This window comes from Ursus americanus, chromosome 31, assembly GCF_024610735.1.
Source record: "Ursus americanus isolate L20-20 chromosome 31, mUrsAme1.1.p, whole genome shotgun sequence".
NCBI lineage: Eukaryota > Metazoa > Chordata > Mammalia > Carnivora > Ursidae > Ursus > Ursus americanus.
In genome coordinates, this window is record NC_142157.1 from 17,963,167 (window position 1) to 17,989,518 (window position 26,352).

A 26,352-nucleotide genomic window follows, 5' to 3' on the forward strand; every position below is an offset into this window, starting at 1 on the left:
TCCCACAGGATTGAAATCAAAGACTATGTATTCTGACGAGATTAAACTCAAAACTGATAATAAAAAGAGAAATCCTCAGGGAGTTAAGATGGTGGAGGAATAGGGGACCCCTTTTTCAGCCGGTCCCGAGTTGAGTTGGATAGGTACCAGTCCAGCCTGAACATCCACGGAACCAGCCTGAGACGCAGGAAGATACATCTGGATCTCTACAAATGAACATCTCCAGCGCTGAGTATTGAGATACGAAGCGGGGAGCTGTGAAACCATGCACAGATATCAGAAGATAAACAGAAGGGGGAGGGAGCCACCGCATTCAGGCGCCGGGAAGCGATAGCCACCTGCACAGAGGAGCAGGTGGACTCGCGGACGGCACCCGCGAGAGAAGAGACTGAGACTGTGAGCTGGGGAACGCGCGCCACCAGACTTCTCACGGAACTCTGGTGCGCTCACTGGAAACAGACTGAGACCGGGAGCTCTGGGAGCCCACGGGGGCAGCTGGTGGCTGGCAGCTAGCAGTGTTAGACACACAAAGGACAGAGACGCGCCGGCCCTGGAAGTGAGGGCTGGGACGCCGGGTGTGGGGCGCACATCCCGGGACGCTGCAGGGTTGAGCAGCACCAACAGAAACAGAATTAAAGTGGCCAGAACATCAGTGAAGAACAGTCCGCGATCCCTCTGCTCTGGGACAGAGGCTGAGATTCGGCCACTGCTGCTCTGACTCTCAGAAGAGGCACAGCAAACCGCCAGGGAAAGCCGCCAGAGAACAAAAGCCTGGAAATACCGGCTCACAGCGTACCCATCCCCATCCCCCCTCGCAGGGGACACGGAGACTCTACCCGATCAGGGTTGCCTGAGTATCGGCGTGGCAGGCCCCTGCCCCAGGAGGCAGGCTGAAAAAAATCAAGAAGCCCACATCCGTAAGATCCCTATAAAACAAGGGCACACGGCCTGGGTCCCGGTCAATAATTTGGGCTCTGGACAACCCCGCAACCTCTCCTCACCAGAATGACGAGAAGGAGAAATCCCCCCCCAGCAAAGAAAAGACAATGAGTCTGTGACCTTTGCCACAGAACTAATGGATATGCATATAACCAAATTATCAGAAATGGAATTCAGAGTAACAATGGTCAAGATGATGTGTAGACTTGAAAAAAGTATTAACGAAAATGTTAATGAGAATATAGAATCTCAAAGGGCGGAAATAAGAGCGAATCTGGCAGAAATTAAAAATTCTATGAGCCAAATGCAGTCAAAACTAGAGGCTCTGACGGCCAGGGTCAACGAGGCACACAAACGTATCAGCAAATTGGAGGATGGGTTAGTAGAAGAAAAAGCTAAAATAGAATCTGGACTCAAAAAAATCCACGCTCAGGAAGGTAGGTTACAGGAGATTACCAACTCAAGGAAACATTCCAATGTCAGAATCATCGGCATCCCCGAGGGGGTGGACAAAAACAGAGGTCTAGAAGAGATATTTGAACAAACTGTAGCTGAAAACTTCCCTAATCTAGCAAGGGAAACAAACATTCGTGTCCAAGAGGCAGAGACGACCCCCTCCCAAGCTCAACCACGACAAACCTACACCACGTCACGTCATAGTGCATTTCGCAAATGTTAGATCCAAGGATACAGTATTGAAAGCGGCCAGGGCAAAGAAATTTCTCACGTACCAAGGCAAAGGTATCAGAATTACGTCAGACCTGTCTACACAGACCTGGAATGAGAGAAAGGGGTGTGGGGGGGGGGGCATTTTTAAAGCTCTTTCAGAGAAAAACATGCAGCCAAGGATCCTTTATCCAGCAAGGCTGTCATTCAGAATTGATAGAGAAATAAAGACATTCCAGAATCGCCAGTCATTGACCAATTTCATAACCACGAAACCAGCCCTACAGGAGATATTAAGGGGGGTTCTATAAAAGTAAAAAGGCCCCAAGAGTGATACAGAACAGAAAGTCACAATCGATAGAAACATAGACTTTACTGGCAACATGGCAACATTAAAATCATATCTCTCAATAATCAGTCTCAATGTAAATGGCCTAAATGCTCCCATAATGCCACAGGGTTGCAGATTAGATAAAAAGACATGACCCATCCACTTGCTGTCTACAAAAGACAAATTTTGAACCTAAAGATACATTCAGACTAAAAGTAAAGGGATGGAATACCATCTTTCACACCAATGGACCTCAAAAGAAAGCTGGGGTAGCAATTGTCATATCAGATAGATTGGATTTTAAACTAAAGACTATAGTTAGAGACACAGAAGGGCACTATATTATTCTTAAAGGATGTATCCAACAAGTGGATATGACAATTATAAATATATATGCCCCCAACAGGGGAGCAGCAAGATACACAAGCCAACTCTTAACCACAATAAAAAAACATATAGATAAAAATACACTAATAGTAGGAGACCTCAACACTCCACTCTCAGCAATACACAGATCACCTAAGCAGAAAATCGACAAAGAAACAAGAGCTTTGAATGCCATACTCGACGAGTTGGACCTCATAGATATATATAGAACACTACACCCCAGAACCAAAGAATACTCATTCTATTCTAATGCCCATGGAACATTCTCAAGAATAGACCATGTTCTGGATCACAAAACAGGTCTCAACTGATACGAAAAGACTGAAATTATTCCCTGCATATTCTCAGACCACAACGCTCTGAAATTGAACTCAACCACAAGGAAAAATTTGGAAGAAACTCAAACACTTGGAGACTAAGAAGCATCCTGCTCAGGAATGACTCGATAAACCAGGAAATCAAAAATCAATTTAAACAATTTATGGAGACCAACGAGAATGAAAACACAATGGTCCAAAACCTCTGGGATACTGCAAAGGCAGTCCTAAGGGGAAAATACATAGCCATCCAAGCCTCACTCAAAAGAATAGAAAAATCTAAAATGCAGTTTTGATATTCTCACCTCAAGAAGCTGGAACAGCAACAGAGGGACAGGCCTAATCCACGCACGAGGAAGCAGTTGACCAAAATTAGAGCAGAAATCAATGAATTAGAAACCAGGAGTACAGTAGAGCAGATCAACAGAACTAGAAGCTGGTTCTTTGGGAGAATCAATAAAATTGACAGACCACTGGCAAGACTTATCCAAAAGAACAGAGAAAGGAACCAAATTAATAAAATTATGAATGAAAAAGGAGAGGTCACAACCAACACCAATGAAATTGGAAGGATTATTAGAAACTTTTATCAACGGCTATATGCCAATAAATTAAGCAATCTGGAAGAGATGGAGGCCTTCCTGGAAATCTATAAACTACCAAGACTGAAACAGGAAGAAATTGATTTTTTTAAACAGGCCAACTAATTATGAAGAGATTGAGTCAGTGATAAACAACCTTCCAAATAACAAAACTCCAGGCCCGGACGGTTTTCCTGGGAATTCTACCAAACATTCAAAGAAGAAATAATACCTATTCTCCTAAAGCTATTTCAAAAAATAGAAACAGAAGGAAAGCTACCAAACTCATTCTATGAGGCCAATATTACCTTGATCCCCAAACCAGGCAAAGACCCCATCAAAAAGGAGAATTACAGACCGATTTCCCTAATGAATATGGATGCCAAAATCCTCAACAAGATCCTGGCTAATAGAATCCAACAGTACATTAAAAGGATTATCCATCATGACCAAGTGGGATTCATCCCTGGGATGCAAGGGTGGTTCAACATTCACAAATCGATCCGCGTGATACATCAAATTAACAAGAAAAAACTCAGGAAACATATGATCCTCTCAATTGATGCAGAAAAAGCATTTGACAAAATACAGCATCCTTTCCTGATTAAAACCCTTCAGAGTGTAGGGATAGAGAGTCCATTCCTCAATCTCATAAAAACCATCTATGAAAAGCTTACAGCAAATATCATTCTCAATGGGGAAAAGCTGGAAGCCTTTCCCTTAAGATCAGGAACACGACAAGGATGCCCACTCTCGCCACTATTATTCAACACAGTACTAGAAGTCCTTGCAACGGCAATCAGACAACAAAAAGGGATCAAAGATATCCAAATCAGCAAAGAAGTCAAACTGTCTCTCTTCGCAGGTGACATGATACTCTATATGGAAAACCCAAAAGAATCCACTCCCAAACTATTAGAAGTTATAGAGCAATTCAGTAACATGGCAGGATACAAAATCAATGCTCAGAAATCAGTTGCATTTCTATACATGAATAATGAGACTGAAGAAAGAGAAATTAGGGAATCCATCCCATTTACAATAGCACCAAAAACCATATGTTACCTTGGAATTAACTTAACCAGAGACGTAAAGGATGTATATTCTAGAAAGTATAAATCACTCTTGAAAGACATTGAGGAAGACACAAAAAGATGGAAAAATATTCCAAGCTCATGGATCGGAAGAATTAATATATTTAAAATGTCCATGCTACCCAGAGCAATCTACAATTTCAATGCTATCCCGATCAAAATACCGATGACATTTTTCTAAGAGCTGGAACAAATTGTCCTTAAATTTGTATGGAACCAGAAAAGGCCCCGAATCGCCAAGGAACTGTTGAAAAGGAAAAACAAAGCTGGGGGCATCACAGTGCCAGATTTCGAGCTGTACTATAAAGCTGTGATCACAAAGACAGCATGGTACTGGCACAAAAACAGACACACAGACCAATGGAACAGAATAGAGAGCCCAGAAATGGACCCTCGGCTATTTGGGCAACTAATCTTTGATAAAGCAGGAAAAAACATCCGGTGGAAAAAAGACAGTCTCTTCAATAAATGGTGCTGGGAAAATTGGACAGCTACATGCAAAAGAATGAAACTTGCCCACTCTCTCACACCATACACAAAGATAAACTCCAAATGGATGAAAGACCTCGATGTGAGACAGGAATCCATCAAAATCGTAGAGGAGAACATAGGCAGCAACCTCTATGACATCGGCCAAAGCAACCTTTTTCATGACACATCTCCAAAGGCAAGAGAAACAAAAGATAAATTGACTTGTGGGACTTCATCAAGATAAAAAGCTTCTGCACAGCCAAGGAAACAGTCAAAACAACTAAGAGGCAGCCCACGGAATGGGAGAATATATTTGCAAATGATACTACAGATAAAAGACTGGTATCCAAGATCTACAAAGAGCTTCTCAAACTCAATATGTGAGAAACAAATAAACAAATCATTAAATGGGCAGAAGATATGAACAGACACTTTTCCAGTGAAGACATACAAATGGCTAACAGACACATGAAAAAATGTTCAAAATCATTAGCCATCAGGGAAATTCAAATCAAAACCACACTGAGATACCACCTTACGCCAGTTAGAATGGCAAAAATTGACAAGGCAAGAAACAACAATTGCTGGAGAGGATGTGGAGAAAGGGGATCCCTCCTACATTGTTGGTGGGAATGCAAGTTGGTATAGTCACTTTGGAAAACAGTGTGGAGGTCCCTTAAAAAGTTAAAAATTGAACTACCCTATGTCCCAGCCATTGCACTACTGGGTACTTACCCCAAAGACACAGACGTAGTGAAGAGAAGGGCCATATGCACCCCAATGTTCATAGCAGCATTGTCCACAATAGCTAAATCGTGGAAGGAACCGAGATGCCCTTCAACAGATGACTGGATTAAGAAGTTGTGGTCCATATATACAATGGAATATTACTCAGCTATCAGAAAGAACAAGTTCTCAACATTTGCTGCAACATGGACGGCACTGGAGGAGATAATGCTAAGTGAAATAAGTCAAGCAGAGAAAGACAATTATCATATGATTTCTCTCATCTATGGAACATAAGAACTAGGAAGATCGGTAGGGGAAGAAAGGGATAAAGAAAGGGGGGTAATCAGAAGGGGGAATGAAGCATGAGAGACTATGGACTCTGAGAAACAAACTGAGGGCTTCAGAGGGGAGGGGGGTGGGGGAATGGGATATACTGGTGATGGGTAGTAAGGAGGGCACATATTTCATGGTGCACTGGGTGTTATACGCAACTAATGAATCATCGAACTTTACATCGGAAACCGAGGATGTACTGTATGGTGACTAACATAATAAAAAAACATAAAAATTTAAAAAAAGAGAGAAATCCTCATGTTTTTGGAAATTAAGAAACAAACCTCTTAATTATCAATGGGTCCAAGTAGTAATTAGAAAGGAAGTTTACTTATAATGAAAATTATATCTAACTTATAGGATAAGTCAAATTTCTCCCCAGAAATACACAATTTGAAAAGTATACACTGGAAAGCCTGCAAATTAATGAGCTAAATAAACTTCCATCTTAAAATTTTAGAAGAGCACCAAATAAACCTCCCAAAAAAAAGCAGAAGTAAGGAAATAAAAATGTATTTGGAAATACTTATCTTCTGGGGTGGTTGTTTGTTTGTTTGCGGGGTGGGGGGGGTTGATAGTCACCCTTCTAAATGGCTGTGCACTGATCTCATTATGGTTTTGATTTGCATTTCTATGTTGATTAGTGATGTTGAGCATCTTTTCATGTGCCTGTTGGTCATCTGCATTATCATCTTTGGAGCAATGTTTATTCATGTTCTTTGCCCATTTTTAAATCGGGTTATTTGATATTTTTGTTGTTGAGTACTAATAGTTCTTTATTTATTACCTCTCATTCCATTGCCTTTTCAATCTGTTGATGGATTCTCTGATGCACAAAAGTTTGTAAGCTTATGTGGTCCCGCTTGTCTATTTTTTCTTTTTCTATTTTTATCTTTTTTTTGGGGGGGGGCCTATGTATTTGGTATCATATCCAAGAAATCATTTCCAAGCTCAAAGTCGTTAAGCTTTTCCCATATGATTTCGTCTAGAAATTTTTAATTTTTTAATTTTTACGTTTCTAGAAATTTCATAATTTTGAGTCTTATATACCTAATCTTTCATCTACTATGAGTTAATATTTGTATATGGTGTAAGGTAAGGGTTAAAGTTCATTCTTTGGCACGTGGATATACCATTTTGTCAACATTATTTGTTGAAGAGACTTGTCCTTTACTTATCAAGGATCATCTGACCAACACACAGAAGAGTTTATTCCGGGCTCTCTATTCTATGTCTTTGGTCTATTTGTCATTATACCAGTACCACATTGTCTTGATTATGACATCTGTGTAATATGTTTTGAAATCCAGAAGTTTGAGTCCTCCAACTTTGTTCTTCATTTTCAAAACTGTTTTGGCTATTTCAGGGACAGACCCTTGAGATTCCCTACGAACTTTAAGATGAATTTTGGCATTTGCACCAAAAATGCTGTCAGGATTTTGGTAAGGATTATGTTCAATATGTATATCACTTTAAGTACTACAGACACAGAACAGCTTTCCATTTAATTATGCCTTCTTTCATTCGCTTTAGCAATGTTTTGTAGTTTTCAGTGTCTTTCCCTCCTTGATTAGGTTTATTCCTAAATGTTTTATTTTTTACACTTTTATAAAAGGAATTATCTTCTTAATGTCCTTTTCGAATTATTCATTGTCACTGTACAGAACCAACTAATTTTGGGGGTGCCTGGCTGGCTCAGTCAGTGAAATGTGCAACTCTTGATCTGAGGGCTGTGGGTTCAAGCCGAATATGGGTGTAGAGATTACTTATAAATCTTTAAAAAATAATAAATTTAAAATAAATAAATAAATAAATAAATAAATAAATAAATAAAAAGCTAATTTTTACATGTTGATTTTGTATTCTGCAACTTTGCTGAATTTTTTAGTGCTAAGAGTTTTTCTGTGGAATCTTTAGGGTTTTTGACAAATAAGATCATATCATCTGCAAACAAAGATAATTTTACCTCTTCATTTTCAGACTGGGTGTTTTCGATTTCCTTTTCATCCCTAAGTACTCAGGCTAAGACCCCAATAATATGTTGAACAGTCATGAAGAAAGCAGGCATTCTTGCCTTATTCCCTGTCTTAGAGGAAAAATTTTGTCTTTAACAACTGCGTATGATATTAGCTATGGGCTTTTCATATACGGCCTCTGTATATATGTTCAGGTAGCTTCCATCCATCCAAGTTTGATGGGTTCATTTATCACAGAAGGGTGTTGAATTTTGCCAATTGTTTTTTCTGCATCAATGGAAATGAAATGATCACGGGGGTTTTGTCCTTCACTCTGTTAATATGGTGTATTACACACTGATTGACTTTCATATGCTGAACTATTCTTACGTTCCAGGAATAAATAAATCATATATGATCCTTTCAATGTGCTGCTGAATTCAGTTTGCTAGTATTTTGTTGAGGACTTTTACATCCATATTTATCAGGGATACTGGTCTATAGTTTTCTTTTCTGCTTGTAAAGTCTTTGTCCAGTTTTTGTTCTCAGAATAATGCTGACCTCATAAAATAAGCTTCAATGACCTCCTCTTCAATTTTTTGGAAGAGTTTCCAGAGAATCAATTCTCTGGTGAAGCCATCTGGTTCTGGACTTTTCTTTGTTGGGTTTTTAAATACTGATTCAATCTCCTTACTAGTTGTTGGTCTGTTCAGATTTTTATTTCTTCATGAGTCAATCTTGGTAGGCTGTGTGTTTCTAGGACTTTATCTATTCTTCTAGGTTATTCAATTGTTATCAGATTACTAAATTCTCTAATAATCTTTTTTATTTCTGTGGCATCAGCTGTAATGTCCCTCTTTTCCATTTCTAATTTTAACCATTTGTATACTTTTTCTTAATTTAGCTAATAGTGTGTAATCTAAAAAAAAATAAAACGAATGAATAAACAAACAAAAAAAGCAGAATCCGATCTACAAATACAGAGAACTAATGGCTCCCAGAGGGAAAGGGGGTGAGGGAATGGGCAAAATGGGTAAAAGGGAGTGGGAGATACAGGCTTCCAGTTATGCAATGAGTAAGTCACAAGAATAAAGGATACACCATAAGGAATATGGTCAGTTATATGGTGACAGATGGTAGCCAACACTCGCGGCGAACACAGCATAACTTAAATAGAAGTTCAATCACTATGCTGAACACACTGAAACTAATGTGACACTGTATGTCTACTATACAAAATAAAATAAATGACACCTATGCCATAAAAAAAAAATCTAGCTAACAGTCAATTTTGTTCCTTTTTTCAAAAAACCAACCCTTAATTTCACTGATTTTTGCTACTGATCCTCTATTCTCTACTCCGTTTATCTCTCTTCTAATCTTTATTTCGTTCCTTCAGTTTGCTTTGTGTTTGTTGTTCTTTATCTAGATTTTTGAGGAGTTAAATTAAGTTGCTGATTTGAGATCTTTATGTCATATCCCAAAAAAAGGGCAAAGGGGCATAAGGTACAAAAAGGGAACAAATGTTATAAAATTATGGGAGGGGAGCCTGGGTGGTGCAGTAAGTCGGGCATCCAACTCTTCATTTTGGCTCAGGTCATGATCTCAACATCATGAGATCAAGCCCCACATCGGACTCTACACTCAGCATGGAGTCTGCTTCAGATTCTCTCTCCCTCTGCCCCTCCCCTCCCACTTTCTCTAATAAGTAAATAAATCTTTAAAAAAAAGATTAATTATGGAAGGATTGGCAGGAGTAGGTTCGCTTAGTTCTATAGACAATTTGGAGAGGTAAATCTGCCTTTAACTGAAACGGGCAGGGTAACTAAATAGAATGAGAAAGTGGAGTTTAGAAGTCTATGTTGGTTTTTTCTTCTACAGTGTCTTTTTTTTTTAATTGAAATATAGTTGACACATAATGTTACATTAGTTTTAGGTGTACAACATAGTGATTCCACAACTCTATACCAAATGTCCATGTTAAGTTTATGAACCTATCACACAAGCAGATGATGTAGCAAGCAACTAGATATTTACAAATCCAGAGTTCAAGAGAAGAGAAAAGGCTGGAGATACAAGTTTGGGTGCTATCAACGTATACATCATAGATGTTATTCAAAGCCATAATATTCAGTAAATTCATTCTGGAAGTAAGTGTAGAAGGCCTATATCCTGGTGCACTCTAATATTTAGAGATCAATGTCTACAAGAGGAGAGTCTGGAAAAATGCAAGGGGCAATGAATAAGGTCGAAGGAAAAGAAGAATACTGTCCCAGCAACAAAATGAAGTAAGTTTTCAAGAATGAATGATGAAAACTGTCAAATGCTGCTAAAGATCAACTAACAATGGGGCTTGAGAACTGGTTCAGCCACATGGAGATCACTGATTAGTTTACCAAGAACAGGCCTTAGTGTCATGGTGGGGGAAAGCCTGACTGGAGTAAACTCAAGAATGAAAGAGATGAAAAAACAAGAAATAAAGTGGAAGAAATAAAACTGTCATTTATACACATTATCATTGTCTGTATAGAAAATACAGAATGTCAATTTCAACAATTTGCATAGAATACACTAGTTCAGGGCACCTGGGTGGCTCAGTTCGTTAAGTGTCTGCCTTGGGCTCAGGTCATGATCCCAGGATCCTGGGATCAAGCCCTCCCCGCCCCAATCTCAGGCTCCCTGCCAGGGGAGCCTGCTTCTCCCTCTCCTCCCTGCTTGTGCTCTCTCTCGCTACTCGCTACCTCTGTCTCTCTCTCAAATGAATAAAATCTTAAAAAAAAAAAATACAACTAGTTCTTTTATGTTTTTCATTTCATTTTATTTTTAACTCTAATATAGAGCTTACTATGCATAGGCCTTGTTCTACACACTTCACAGATCTTATTAAACTCTCATAACCCAATAAAGTATATAACATTAAACACATTTTACAGACTTGGAGAAAACTGTACCATAAAGAAATGAATACAATTCTAAAATTTATATGTAAGAACGATGTTCCAAGACTACTTAAGTTCCATCTGAAAAATAACAAAGGGGCTCTTACCCTCCCAGACTTGAGAGCTTATTATAAAGTTGACTTTCAACACAATAGCCACAGTGATCATGTTAAAAAACCTGCTTTAATCAAGTCATCCCTCAGCTGAAATCACCCCAATGGTTTAGCAACTTATCCTATGTAACAGAATGTCAATTTTCCATAAACTAATCTACAAATTTAGGAAAAGTGTCATCAAAATACCAAAGGGATTTTTAAAAATTAAATAGCCTGATAATATCATCAGTGATGTCTTGTGGATTTTTTGTACTCCCTGATATGACAAGATAAGCAGTAGACTTAACCTCTGTGGTACTTTTTCCCAAAATCCATCAACCAAGCTAATAATGAGAAAATACCAGACAAACCCAGATTGGGGGGCGGGGGGCACTGAACATGTACCTGGCCAGGATTCCTCAAGACTGCAAAGGCAATGAAAAACAAGACTGAGACACTCTTACAAACAGAGGAGACATAGAGACATGGCAATTAAATACAAAAGAACATTAAGGGGAAAAAATGGTGAAATTTAAAAAAAAAAAACAAAAAACCCACAACAACCAACCGTCTGGTAGGAAAAACTCCAGGAATTCATACCACAAAGGACTGATTTCCCTAATACACCAAGAGCTCCTACACAACAAGACATATATGTACCTTGAGGATTTTACCAAGAGAAAATTAAGGTAAGAATATGAAGGAATACTTCATATAAAGGAAATATAAATTAGCTTTTAAGCATATGAAAAGTTGATAAACTTCTCTCACCATAACAGAAATACACACTAACGCTACACTGATGTAATTTTTATCTAACAGATTGGCAAATATAAAAAGGTCCTTAATAATGATGGATGGATAGGGTTAAGAGCTGGACTCAGAATCCCTCCTTCAGGCTCTGGAGGAAAACACAGTAGTTTAACTTCTTGCAACACAAACTCTGATGATAGATGACAATACTGTAGGGTGTGCCGTGTACTAGTAACTTACCTGAGAGTGCTCTTTATTTTAGCCTGTTGTACTTGGTTGTCAGGAGCCTACACTGTATGACTTACATAATTTATGGTCCACAGTTACATTAAAATAGAATAGCCAGCCACTTACAAATACAGAGACTATATGACTAGCAGACATTTTTAAGCTGAGGGTAACCAAATCTGGTGGCTTCCCCATGCTAATGGGACCTACATTCACATTAGCTTCTTACAACCAAAACAATGAAGACATTAAAACTTGCATCAGAGTTTGGAGGCCTGTGTATTTCTGCAACTGTATATACTTTTCCTCTATTAAGTATATTTGGTGTTGGATAAGCCAATTATGACTTGTGAGTTTGATGGATAATACAAAATTGAAACCCCCACAGATGGTTGTGTAACTACTGAGGTAAGTATAAGAACAGGTTCTTCTCAGGTGTTGTGAATAAAGTGTGAATTACTATAATCTTGACAGTTGAGGATTTGGCAGAATCCACTGAAATTACAGAAATTCATATGCTCTGACCCAGCAATTCCACTTGTAGGAATTTTTGCTAATCACCCAGTATCAATGATTACACCATACGCAGTTACGCGGTCTCTGCAGTACTTTGTTAAAAAAAAGCCACCTGGGTGGCTCAGTTGGTTAAGTGTCCCGACTCTTGATTTCGGCTCAGGTCACATCAAGCCCTGAGTTGGGCTCCCTGCTGGGCTCCCTCTGCCCCTCACCTACGTGTGTACTCTCTCTCTTTAAAAAAGAAAAAAAGAGGCAGAACAGAGAAGCCAACTTAAGAAGTGTTGGTAAGAATGAAAAGGAATTGGATCTTTCATACACTGCCTGTGGGAATGTAAAAATGGTGCAGCCACTATGAAAAAGTCTGGTGGTTCCTCAAAAAGTTAAACACAGAATCACTATCTGACCATCAATGCCACTCCTAGTACATACCCCTTGAAACTGAAAAGAGATAAAACAGATACTTGTACAACCATGTTCACAGCAGCACTATTCACAACAATCAAAAGGTAGAAACAACACAAGTGTCCAAATAATGAAAGGACCAACATAATGTAATCACACACACACACACACACACACACACACACACACACACACACAGAATATTATTCAGCCATAAAGAGGACTGAAGTACTAATACCTACTGCAACACTGATGAACCTGAAAAACATGCCAAAAAAAAAAAAAAACATTATGCCAAGAAAGAAGCCAGACTCAAAAGGTCATACACTGCATGATTGTTATAGTTATATAAAATACACAGAATAAGTAAATCCACAGAGATAAAAAGCAGACTGGTGCTTGCCAAGGGTTGGGGGAGGAAGGTCAGAAGGCAGAATGTACAGTTTCTGCTTATGAAAGCATATTTTCTTTGAAGGTGATAAAAATGTTTTGGAAATTGACAGAGGTGATAGTTGCACAACACTGTGAAAGTAGTGAATGTCACTGAACTGTGTATCTTAAATTGGTTAATGTTATGCTGTAGGAATTTTACCTCAATATTAAGAAAAAGAATAAAATATCCTCCCTTCCTTCACAAACTGCACTTCAGGGTAATGAAACAGTTGTTAAGAAATCGGTTCTCTTTATAGAATTACTCTTCCTAATACCTAATGACAAAATATCACAACTTATTCAACCTCTATTTAATAAAATAATGGTCCAGGGGCGCCTGGGTGGCACACCGGTTAAGCGTCTGCCTTCGGCTCAGGGCGTGATCCCGGCGTTCTGGGATCGAGCCCCACATCAGGCTCCTCTTCTGTGAGCCTGCTTCTCCCTCTCCCACTCCCCCTGCTTGTGTTCCCTCTCTCGCTGGCTGTCTCTGTCTCTGTCAAATAAATAAATAAAATCTTTAAAATAAATTAATAAATAAAATAAAATAAAATAAAATAAAATAAAATAAAATAAAATAAAATAAAATAAAATAAAATAAAATAATGGTCCAGCGGCGCCTGGGTGGCGCAGTTGTTAAGCGTCTGCCTTCGGCTCAGGGGGTGATCCCAGCGTTCTGGGATCGAGCCCCACATCAGGCTCCTCCACTAGGAGCCTGTTTCTTCCTCTCCCATGCCCCCCACTTGTGTTCCCTCTCTCACTGACTGTCTCTGTCAAATAAATAAATAAAAAATCTTTAAAAAAAATAAAATAAAATAATGGTCCAGATACTGGTCAACAGCTGCTAATATCACAAAAAAGAAAATAACCAAATATCATATCCCTCATGAAGGAAGTATACAACGCTATCAAGTATTTTAAACTGCCCTCACAATATAATGAGTATGATAAGCCTCTGAATACAACTAGTAATGTAAAGAAAATATGGAACAAAGTAACATGTTCACACACACACACACACACACACACATGCCATCTGAGAAGCAAACAATAAAATGTACTGTGGGAAACCATACAGGGCAAATGTCCCAGGTTTTTCCATACGTAAAGTTATAAGGGAATGTGAAGGAGGGAGTACAAAGAGACCTAAGAAACATAACAAGCAATTACAATGTATGCACCTTATGGATCCAGCTTATGGAACTTATTTGGATACTGATTCATTCAAATATAAAAAGAAAACATTTAGAGAGACAATCAGGAAAATCTGAACAATGACTGAATAGTTGATGGCTTTAAGAAATCCTTGTCAATTTTTTTTTTGATAATATATTGTGTATTTTTAAAATATCCACATGTGTTAGTGATGCTCACAAAATTCAAAATAATCAGAATGGCATACGGAAGGGTTTAGATGAAACAAGACTAGCCAGGACTTATCACTGTTGAAGCTAAGTACCTGGGGATTCTCTCTACTTTTATGTATGTTCAAAGTTTCCCATAATAAAATAGATATATTTTTAAAAATATACCTGCAAAGTTTTACCATTTAGTATCTCTGATGTCCATTCCCTCATTTTTACCCTCCTACTAGTGCTGTCTTCAACCTTTTCTTCATCAATCTCTCCCTTAGACTTACTGTAATAAAGCAGAGTCTCATCTTTGTAGGGTATAGATTCTAAAGCAAAAAACAAGCATAATCAAAACTGTCCTCGAAAAATCCCTTAAAATTCCAATTTTGAATATATATCCTGTCAGATTTTTTAAGTTCTCATTTTTCTCTTAGATAGTATCTATCAATGAGCCTCAATTCATTCTGAAATCTCTTCAAGAATGAAAGTTAACAAATAATCCAATTAAAAATGGGCAGAAGACATGGACAGACATTCCTCCAAAGATGATATACAGATGGCCAACAAACACATGAAAAGATGCTCAACATCACTCATCATCAGCAAAATACGAATCAAAACCACAATGACACATCACCTCACACATGTCAGAATAGCTAAAATCAAAACCACAGGAAACAACAAGTGTTGATGAGGGTGTGAAAAAAGAAGGAACTCTGTGCACTGTTAGTGAAAATTCAAACTGGTGCAGCCACTGTGGAAAACAGCACAGAGGTTCCACAAAAAAATTAGAAACAGAACTGCCATATGATCCAGTAATCACACTACTGGAATATAAACAATACTAATTTGAAAAGATATATGCACCCCTATATTTACTGCAGCATTATTTACAACAGCCAACTTATGGAAGCTGCCCAAGTGTCCACCGATAGATGAACTGAAAAAGATGTGGTGGCACTTGGCTGCCTTAGACAGAAGAGCATGCAAGCCTCATGTTGGTTGTAGAGATTACTTAAAATAAGTAAACTAAAAAATATATATATTATACACACACACACACACACACACACACACACACACAGAGGAATATTCTTCAGTCATTAAAAGGAATGAAAGCTTGCCATTTGCAAAAACATGGATTGAACCAGAGTTAAGTTACTGTAATGCTAAGTGAAATAAATCAGACAGAAAAAGACAACTACCGTTATGATTTCTTTCATATTTGGAATTGAAAAAAAACAAAAGAACAAAGAAAAAAAGAGCAAACCAAAAAACAAACTTAACTATAGAGAACAAACTGAGGGCAGGGTGGGGTGTATGTGAAATAAACAGGTGAAGGGGATGAAGAGTAACACTTATCTTGATGAGAACTGAGTAATATATATAATTATTGAATCATCTGAAGCTAACATAACAGTGTATGTTAACTATACTGAAATTAAAATTTTAGTTTCAAAAAAAAACAAGAATGTAACATCACCACCTCTTGCCTGGCTCAATAATAATATTTCACTATTATTATATATTTCAATAATATGTTGAATATATTCAATAATATATTTCACATCTTTGTCAATGATGGTTGGGAAAGCCTTACAATCAGTCACTGGGATTTCCACATAGGTTTGCCTAGAACACACATTCAGTGAGTAAAATGGCAAACTGAATTACCTCTACAGTTTATTTTTTTCTATATCTCCTCCCACCCCCCAGGCTATATAGCTGATTTCAAGTATGTTAAATGCACTTATGATCCAGCTCTACTGTTATTTTTTTTTGGCTGATCTGGTCTCATATCCTTCCAATCCATTCTCCACAATGCTGTCAGAGAGTGACCTTTCTAAAATAGAAATCTCATGTTATTCCTCAGCTTCAGTGGCTCCCCACAATCAACAGCATCAGGTACATAAAAGGGGAGGGGAGGGGAGTGGGTGAAAGAAGAGACAGGAAGGAGATGAGCAGGGAAGAGGGGAAGGAATGACAACTTTGCCTGTATCATTAGTTTCACCTCTCAGAAGGCCTGCCATTCAAACTTTATAGTCTAATTCCAGATCATTTTCAATTCTTTGATATATTTGTGTCTTTTATAATTTGCTTCTCCTTCTGCCTGTAATACACGAACCCCAGTTTTCACACACCAACCTATGTTAAGTTTGTTAAGTATTTACTTACCTTTAACAACTGAGAACTATATACAGCAGATGAGATTGAGAAAATTAAAAGCTGCATTGAGAAACTCCTCATCCTGATTGCCAAGAAAACCTGAACTAAAACTTGTAACACATTTTCCAACATGAAAAAGGGGTATTAGATACTAGTTATTATCAAAAAAAAAAAAAAAAAGAATAGCTGTTATCAATACTGTACCATCAGGTACACTGCGGGGTTTTGTTAACGACTCTAAAAATATAATTAGCATTTCGACAGGAAAATGCATTCCGGGTTCCAAAATAATTTGCAAATCAATTCTGGAACAGTTTAGTCAGAATATTTTAAATACACATCAAATTTAGACTCTAACAAAGATGGCATTTCAAATCAGTGAAGATAAGATGAACTGTTCAATAAATGGTGATGGGAAAAATGGTAGCATTTTAGCATCTAGGAAAAAATAAAGTTGGATCCATACCTCACACTGTATTACCTGGATACATTCCAAATGTATCAAAGATTAAACTGTAAAAAAAAAAAGAAACCATAAAAATACTAGAGGAAAATGTGAAAGAATTCCTTTAATAACTTTGGAGTAGGGAAGGCCTTTCTAACTAATGATTCAAAATACAGAATCCATGAAAGACAAGATTAATAAATTCACCTAAATAAATATCAAAAACTTCTGCATGGTAAAAAGCCCCATAAGCAAAGACTAAACAACTGGGCAAAAAAAACCAAACACCACCAACAACAAAAAACCAACCCAACCCGTATCACAAAAGCCTAATGAATGAGGGGCGCTTATGAAATCTCTAACAAATCAAAAAAAAAATGATCAACAACCAAAGAGAAAAAACATTAACAGACCAGAAAGAGAAAAATACAAATTGCTTTTAAAAATATAAGATGCTCAGCTTCACTCATAATAAAAGAAATGCAAAGTAACTGCTCTGAGATACCAATTTTCACCTACTGGATTACCAAAGGATATGGAGAATAAGTGTTTCATTCATTGTGCTAGAAACATAAACTGGTACAACCACTGGGGAAAATAATTTGGGAATATCTATCAAATTAACTACAAACTTTGACCCAACAGTTCCACCCCTGGGAATTAATAATCTTACAGATGTAGGTATGTATGACATGTATACAAGCATTAGTCATAAAAGCAGAAGATCAGAAATCTATCAACAGGTGACTGATTACATAAAAAAGAGAGCTTTATACTGGTAATAAATTGTTTAGTAGGGAAATTAAGATGCAAAAGAGTATTTATAATATTCGTCCATCCATATAAAAATTAGGAGAAAATATTTCTTTATTCATATTTATTTGTATATAAGAAAAAAACCCTAGAAGGATATGCAAGTAAGTAATAACGGCCATTATATCAACAGCAGGAAAGCTGTGGAGAAACTAGGCAGATGGTGAACAGGAACGGGAGCAAGGGTTTCTCTAATACTTCTAAAATTTTGTCAAATGTGCCTGTATAACATAGTCTAAACATTAAATCTGTATATAAATAAATTTATGTAAAGCAAGGCAAAAACATTTTATTTCTCCCTTTTATATACTCATGTCATTCCTCTATTCTATGCCAAAAATGCTTTAGAAGTGGCTGCCCAAAATGGAAGAGTATACTAACAGGAGTTACAACCTCTACTTATAGGAGTTTCTTCATCAGTTTATTTTCACAGTATGCCACAGTTTGATAAATTCATGTCTACGTGTTTAAGAATGGTACAGAGCTATAAAGAAACATGGATTTCTCAGAGGACGGTAACTAAAAATGGAGATGTAAATGAAAAATACACAAGGGTCCTCAGGAAAGCGCACCAAAACTTAAAGACAGAAGTCAGCATTTCTCTATATTCAAGCAACAAAAATCCTCAGGGTGTTAAAATTAACATTCACTAGAAATATCATCTGTCCAGAAATACACAAAAGAGAGGGAAATAAGACTCTAAAATATCAGAGTTTAGCTCTAACAACAAGAAAAGCAGCTTAGTTTTCCAAAAATAATTTCTAATATAAAAAAATTATACCCATTTAAAAAAATCAAGATTTATTTAGAAGTACGTGGACCATTCTACATTAAAAAAACAATGCTTAGGGGCACCCGGATGGCTCAGTAAGTTCAGTCCAACTCTTGATTTTGGCTCAGTTTCAATCTCGGGGTCATGAGATCAAGCCCAGATTCGGGCTCTGCACTGGCTGTGGAGCTCTCACTCTCTCGCTCTCTCTCCCCCTGCTTCCCCCCACTCTCACTCTAACAAAAAAAAAGCTTAAAAGTTTGTCCATAAAACAGCAAAAAAGATTCATAAATTACATCCGTTACTATCAAAAATATTCCAGTGGTAAACACTTCATTTGATACTATAATATGAACTATCATTTTTAAATACTCCTCCACTCCAGTTTTCAATAAAAAAATTTTTAATAAAAAATTTTTTAAAAGTCTCTGTACTTACCCCCATTATCTGTTCTTTTTAAAGCTCCATCCTTATGAGGACACAGTTCACATCTCTATTTTAAAAAAAAGAAAGAAAACAAAGAGATTTTTCAGATTACCAAAGTATAACATCTTCCCTATAACCTCAAAACTATTAAAATGTGGGAGCAGGGGCGCCTGCGTGGCTCAGTCGGTTAATCCTCTGCCTTCAGCTCAGGTCATGATCCCAGGGTCCTGGGATGGAGCCCCACATCGGACTCCCTGCTCAACTGGGAGTCTGCTTCTCACCTCTCCCTCTGTGGTTCCCCCTGCTTGTGCTTGTGCACTCTCTCTCCATGTCAAATAAATAAATAAAATCTTAAAAAAAAAAAAAATGTGGGAGCAGCATTTGTACCAGTTGCCACCAAGAGTATTTCAAAACATTCCTCACAAAGTAATTCTCCTCAAAACGTGATCTTCCTCAGAATACCAGGTAACAACATTATTCTATATGTGTGTGTGTGTGTGTGTGTGTGTGTGTGTGTATTTTTTTTTAAGTATCTCTTTTTTTAATTTGTCAGAAAGAGGGGGAGGGAGGAAGAGCATAAGCAGAGTGAGGGGCTGAAGGAGAGGGAGAAGAAGGTTCCCTGCTGGGCATGGAGCCTGATGGGGGACTTGATGCCAGGACCCTGGGATCATGACCTGAGCTGAAGGCACACAGTTAACTGACTGAGCCACCCAGGCATCCCTTTAGTAAGTAATCTCTACGCCCAACGTGAGGCTTGATCTCATAACCCTGAGATTAAGAGTCACGTGCGGCTCTACAGGTGGCTCAGTCAGTGAAGTCTGGGATTTGGCTCAGGTCTTGATCTCAGGGTTGTGAGACTGAGCCCCGCATCGGGTTCCATGCTCCGAATGGATTCTGCTTGGGAATCTCTACCTCCCTCTCTGCCCCCCACCAAATAAATAAATCTTAAAAAAAAAAAAAAAAAGTCACATGCTCTACCAACTTTAACCAGTCAGGCATCCCATCAGATAACAACTTTAAAAAGTAAATATTACGTAACTTTTACATACCTGCCACAATTTTTTTTTAAAGATTTTATTTATTTATTCAACAGAGATAGAGACAGCCAGCGAGAGAGGGAACACAAGCAGGGGGAATGGGAGAGGAAGAAGCAGGCTCATAGTGGAGGAGCCTGATGTGGGGCTCGATCCCATAACGCCAGGATCACACCCTGAGCCGAAGGCAGACGCCCAACCGCTGTGCCACCCAGGCGCGGCTTGCCACAATTTTTTTTAACATTAATAATAACAAAAGGGTTCTGAAGCAGTTTTTAACATTTGCCGCTATCCCTCTGCCTTCTGTCTAGGATCAGCTAGTATTATTGTAGTCAGTTAGGTGTGGTTTCTCCTAAAATAAACAGTTGAACTCAAAAATTTAGAATTCTGATTTAAATGAGAAGACATGATCTCATATAGGCTCACTTGCTTTCTGGAAGGAAGGAACTGCTCTAATTACTCTACTTAGCCTTATCACTACACACAACGGTACTCAGTAGTTATTACACACCACTATCCCTACCACCCCCAAAACTAAAACCAGAAATAAACGTAGAGTGGGTGCCTGGGTGGCTCAGTCGGTTAATCGTCTGCCTTCAACTCAGATCATGATCCCAGGGTCCTGGGATCGAGCCCCACATCGGGCTCCCTACTCAGCGTGGAGTCTGCTTCTCCCTCTCCCTCTGCCCTCTCCCCCTACTCGTGCTTGCTCTCCCTCAAAAATAAATAAATAAAATCTTAAAAAAAAAACGAAACAGAGCTAGTACAACCATTTCTTTTCACTACTGATAAGACACAGAATTATAAAAATAATAAACAGAGTAAGTTTCAATGACATTGCCTTACTATGAAGAATATGTTCCTGGAGGTCACACTTGAATATTTATTATTTGTACCCTACCTTGCTGCTCTCCAAAGAAGTTTTGCAGCATATAATATAGTAATAAAAACAAATTACGAAAGAAAGTAAGAGAAGAAAATTAAGATAAAACAGTGAATAAGTAATAAAACATAAGCCATTAGATCCTGTATTCATCTTGCAGTATTTCTCCTGATTTTCCTCTAACCTCTTTGGCAACACATTTCTTTAAAGATTTTAAAGATTTTATTTTTTTTTTTTAAAGATTTTATGGCAACACATTTCTGATCACCATGTCTAACCTTTAAATGAGGTAGTTTCTCAGGGCTCCAGCTTAAAATGCCTTCTCATTTCATGTTAAACACTAGGCAATCTCATATTTTCCATACATCTGTTACCAACTAAATTACAAGTATGCCAGTGACTCTCAAATTCTACCTCCTATTCAGCTCTGTCCTTGGATCTATATATAAAACTTCCTACAACTGCAATGGCACTTTAAGCACTGTCCAAAATCTATGGCAACACTTGCTCTTCCTGTAGTATCCCCTATCTTTTTTTTTTAAGTTTATTAATTTTTCTTAGTAATCTCAACACAAAACATGCGGCTTGAACTCACGACCCCACGATCAAGAATCACATGCTCTTTTGACTAAGCCAGCCAAATGCCCCTTCCCTCTCTTTGTAATAATACTCTCAACAACATATTGCCCATACAAGACACCTAGGCATCATCTTTTAACAGCTTCACCCTACTCTCTAACTCGTATTTAATCAAACAGTATATTTTGCCCATTCATCCTCCTGAGTACTGGTGAGATTTGACTACCTCTCTCCATCTACACTACTTTTAAGTTACTGCAAGCCAACATCAACTTTCATCAGGACCACTTCAGGGACCCCCATTCAATAGTCTATTTATACTTACTCTCACCTATACCACCAATCTAGACTGAACTTCAAAAATGTAGGTCCAAGTATATCACTATGACACTTAATAAACATTTTAATGGTTTCCCTACATGAGCTAGCCCTTACTTACCTCCACAGCCTTCTCTTTTCAACATCTCACTGTCTAGGCAATACTGCCTTTTCTTCTTTCACTTTTGTTTTCTTTTAAAAAATTCTGCCCAACATGGGGCTCAAACTCACAGTAAAGGATCGCATGCTCTACCGACTGAGCCATCCAGGTGCCCCTCTTCTTTCACTTCTATAAATACCCCAAAGTTCATTCTTGCTTCATAGCCCTTAAATGTGTTGTTTTTACTCTCTACCTGTAATGCCTGTCTTACACCCCAGCCCTCTTTCACAGCTGGGTAACTTCAACTCACAAATTCTTGCTTAAAGTCACTTCCTCAAAGGTTTCCCTGACTCCCTCCATTAGATTAGGTGCCATATTACAAATCACTTACACTTCCTCCTTGTCATATACTGCAATCACAATTAACTGTGCAATTATGTTTATCTCCTCTGCTAGAGTATAAGCTCCATTTCATGCCTGTAGCCCTAGTATCTATCAAAAAATATACGAACGGACAGAAGAAGCAAAAACACAAGCACACTTGCGAAAGGCAGGCAATAATCTGGTTCTAAGAGATACAGCAACTTCTCTTACAGAAAGAAACACTATTAGTTGAGTGATTTAACTTATGGGAAAGAAAGAGTTGCTTTTAGAAGAGTAACTAAATCTAATTCAAAGACTACATAGAGGGGCGCCTGGGTGGCACAGCGGTTAAGCGCCTGCCTTCGGCTCAGGGCCTGATCCCGGAGGTATGGGATCGAGCCCCACATCAGGCTCCTCCGCTATGAGCCTGCTTCTTCCTCTCCCACTCCCCTGCTTGTGTTCCCTCTCTCGCTGGCTATCTCTGTTAAATAAATAAATAAAATCTTTAAAAAAAAAAAAAAAAAGACTACATAGAACCAGGGATAATTACTCCTTGGGATGACTGGGTGTAAGAATGATTGTTTAGGGGGCGCCTGGGTGGCACAGCGGTTAAGCATCTGCCTTCGGCTCAGGGCGTGATCCCGGCATTCTGGGATCGAGCCCCACATCAGGCTCCTCCGCTATGAGCCTGCTTCTTCCTCTCCCCCTCCCCCTGCTTGTGTTCCCTCTCTCGCTGGCTGTCTCTCTCTCTGTCAAATAAATAAATAAAATCTTAAAAAAAAAAAAAAAAAAAGAATGATTGTTTAGGGGGCTCCTGGGTGGGTCAGTTGGTTAAGCATCTGCCCTTGGCTCGTCATGAGAGTCCTGCCACAGGCTCCCTGATCCACAGGGAGTCTGCTTCTCCCTCTGCCCCTCCTCCCATTTGTTCTCTCAATCTCTCTTTCTCTCAAATAAATGGGGGAGGGGGAGGAGAAGGGGGGAGGGGGGAGGAGGAAGGGGGGAAGAAGGAGGGAGGGGGAGGTGGGGGAGTAGGAGGAAGAGAAGAAGAATTGTTTAGCAACTAAGGAAGAAAAAATTTAGATTAGACCCTTAAACTTTATTTTTTTTTTAAGATTTTATTTATTTATTTGACAGAGACAGCCAGCGAGAGAGGAAATACAAGCAGGGGGAGTGGGAGAGGAAGAAACAGGTTCCCAGCGGAGGAGCCTGATGTGGGGCTCCATCCCACAACGCCGGGATCACGCCCTGAGCCGAAGGCAGATGCTTAACAACTGTGCCACCCAGGTGCCCCTAGACCCTTAAACTTTATTGATCACTAATCCAAATTCAAAAGGTTTAACAATTCCTTTTCTTTTTATTTTTTAAGATTTTATTTATTTATTTAGAGAGAGCAAGCAGGTGAGCTGGGGGAGGGGCACAGGGAGATGGAAAAAGAGAATTTCAAGCAGACACCCCACTGAGCGCAGAGCCCAACTCAGGGCTTAATCTCACAACCCTGAGATCATGATCTAAGTCAAAATCAAGAGTTGGACACTTAATCAACTGAGCCACCCAGGCACCTCATGAAAAACAATTTCAATAGAAGAACTAAAAACAGTAATGAGTCAAATCTAAGGAATTAAAAATGTCTAGGAGCGTGGTTTCAGCTCAGGTCATGATCTTGGGCTCCTGACATCAAGCCCCGTGCTGGGCTCCATGCTCAGTGCAGAGCCTGCTTGTCCCTCTCCATCTGCTCTTCCCCGCACTCTCTCTCTCTCGTAAATAAATAAATAATCTTTTTTTTTTTTTTAAGTCTATAAAAAATTAGAGGGCTGCCAGACTGACTCAGTCAGTAGAGCATGCAACTCTTGATCTCAGGGTCATGAGTTCAAGGCCTGAGCTGGGCACGGAGCCTACTTAAAAAAACAAAAAAATTAGAATAGACCATTCAAAGTTTTTTTTTTAATATTTTTAAAGAAAATGCAACAAATATGCAAAAATATTCAGCCTCATCTACATTCAAAGAAATATAACTATAAATACTATGAAATTTTTGACCACTAATTTAGTAAATCATGTCTTGTAAAGCCTGTCTTTTTTTTTTTTTTTTTTTTTTTTAAGTAATCTCTACACCCAGTGTGGGGCCTGAACTCACAACCCTGAGATCTAGCACCACCTGCTCTCCTGACTGAGCCGGCTCTCTCTTTTAATGCACCCAGTAAAGTTTTTCTTAAAAGATAGTTCCTAACATTCTAAGAGCAGTGAACACTAATTTTCATATACTGTTGATGGCATATAATCCAATTCTTTTTGGAGAGCAATTCACCGACATGATTCAAGAAAAATACTAATGCGGGGGGTGGGGGAATGGGATAGACCGGTGATGGGTAGTAAGGAGGGCACATATTGCATGGTGCACTGGGTGTTATACACAACTAATGAATCATCGAGCCTTACATCAAAAACCGGGGATGTACTGTATGGTGACTAACATAATATAATAAAAAATCATTATTAATAAAAAAAAAAAAAAAGAAAAATACTAATGCAATTGCTCATTTCTGGAGAGCCAAAGGAAATAATACAATAGAAATAGCACTTACTACTTTGTGTCATTTTTACATCATTTACATACTTTAATTTCAAGACATGAAAAGATATGTATACAAAAATACTTTATATGTCTGTTTATAACTATAAAAATTGTATAGGGTGCCTGGGTGGCTCAGTCAGTTAAGCAATCAACTCTTGGGTTTTGGCTCAGGTCATGACCTCAGGATCGTGAGATCAAGCCCTGCGTCGGGCTCCACGCTCAGCACTGAGTCTGCTTGAGATTCTCTCTCCCTCTCTGTGTCCCTCCCTCCATTCATGTGTGTGCACACTCTCTCAAAAATAAAAATAAAATCTTTAAAAACTGTATAAAAAAGTTGGGGTGCCTGGGTGGCTCAGTTAGTTAAGCATCTGCCTTCAGTTCAGGTCCTGATCCCAGGGTCAGGTTCCCTGTTCAGCAGAGAGTCTGCTTCTCCCTCTCCCTCTTCCCATCCCCTCTGCTCGTGCTCTCTCTCTCAAATAAATAAAATCTTTTTAAAATTGTATAAAAAGTCTAACTGTATAACAATGAAACAAATAATGGTATATTCACATAGATTTATGCATAGAAATAAACTCTAAAATACACAAAACATATTAACAGAACTATGGTGAAGACAGTAAGATTATGAGTGAATGTATTTCTTTATTCCAAAATACTTTGTTTTTTTTATAATTTAAATTTTTGTAGAGATACACTACTACATGCTGTGTCCTCCTACTAAAAACAAAAATAGATATGTAGAAGATTTCAGAGAAAAAAAGTATAGGAAAAGAAAAGAAGGTTAAATTATAGTTAGAAGACTATACCCTAAGACAGATCTGGTATAAGGGGCCCTGAACCACGGAGACTAACAGATCCTAGAGTAAACCAATTCAAACTGAAAAGTTTTTATTTTATTTAAATTCAATTAACATATAGTGTATTATTAGTTTCAGAGATAGAGTTCAGTGATTCAGTCTTATATAATACCCAGTGCTCATTACATCCTTTGCCCTCCTTAATGTCCATCACCCATAACCCTATCACCCTATCCCACACCTCTCCAGCAACCCTCAGTTTGTTTCCTATGAGTAAGAGTCTCTTATGGTTTGTCTCCCTTTCTGATTTCGTCGTTTTATTTTTCCCTCCCTTCCCCCGTGATCCTCTGTTTTGTCAAACTGAAAAGTTTTATACGGCAGGATGCAGTCAAACATGTCACTATTATAATTTCACAGTTCCATTATTATTTTAGTTGAGAAGTAGTGTTAAAAAGGTACAAGGAGGGGACTGGCGCAGGGGGAAAAAATAAAAATTAAAAATTAAAAAAAAAAAAGTACAAGTAAATCCTGTGAAAGGGAACACAGATTATATGGAAATCAAGCAAGCAA

The 26,352-nt window shown here is 38.4% G+C and overlaps 1 protein-coding gene across 12 annotated transcripts in view; it reads right to left on the reverse strand.

The window, feature by feature from the left end:
* The window catches only part of MLLT10 (MLLT10 histone lysine methyltransferase DOT1L cofactor), a 238,176-nt gene that overhangs the window by 158,507 nt on the left and 53,317 nt on the right, over positions 1 to 26,352 (reverse strand). For 11 of the 12 annotated variants that reach the window (XM_045787333.2, XM_045787325.2, XM_087857630.1 and 8 more), the window contains one exon: positions 19,149 to 19,203. Coding sequence is in view for 10 of the 12 variants with exons in the window: in XM_045787325.2 (XP_045643281.1) it covers positions 19,149 to 19,203 (55 nt within the window). In the remaining 2 variants the exon portion in view is untranslated. Of the gene's footprint in view, positions 1 to 17,149; positions 17,197 to 19,148; positions 19,204 to 26,352 lie in introns of those variants that run through there. The other variant, XM_087857633.1, reaches the window with a different exon arrangement.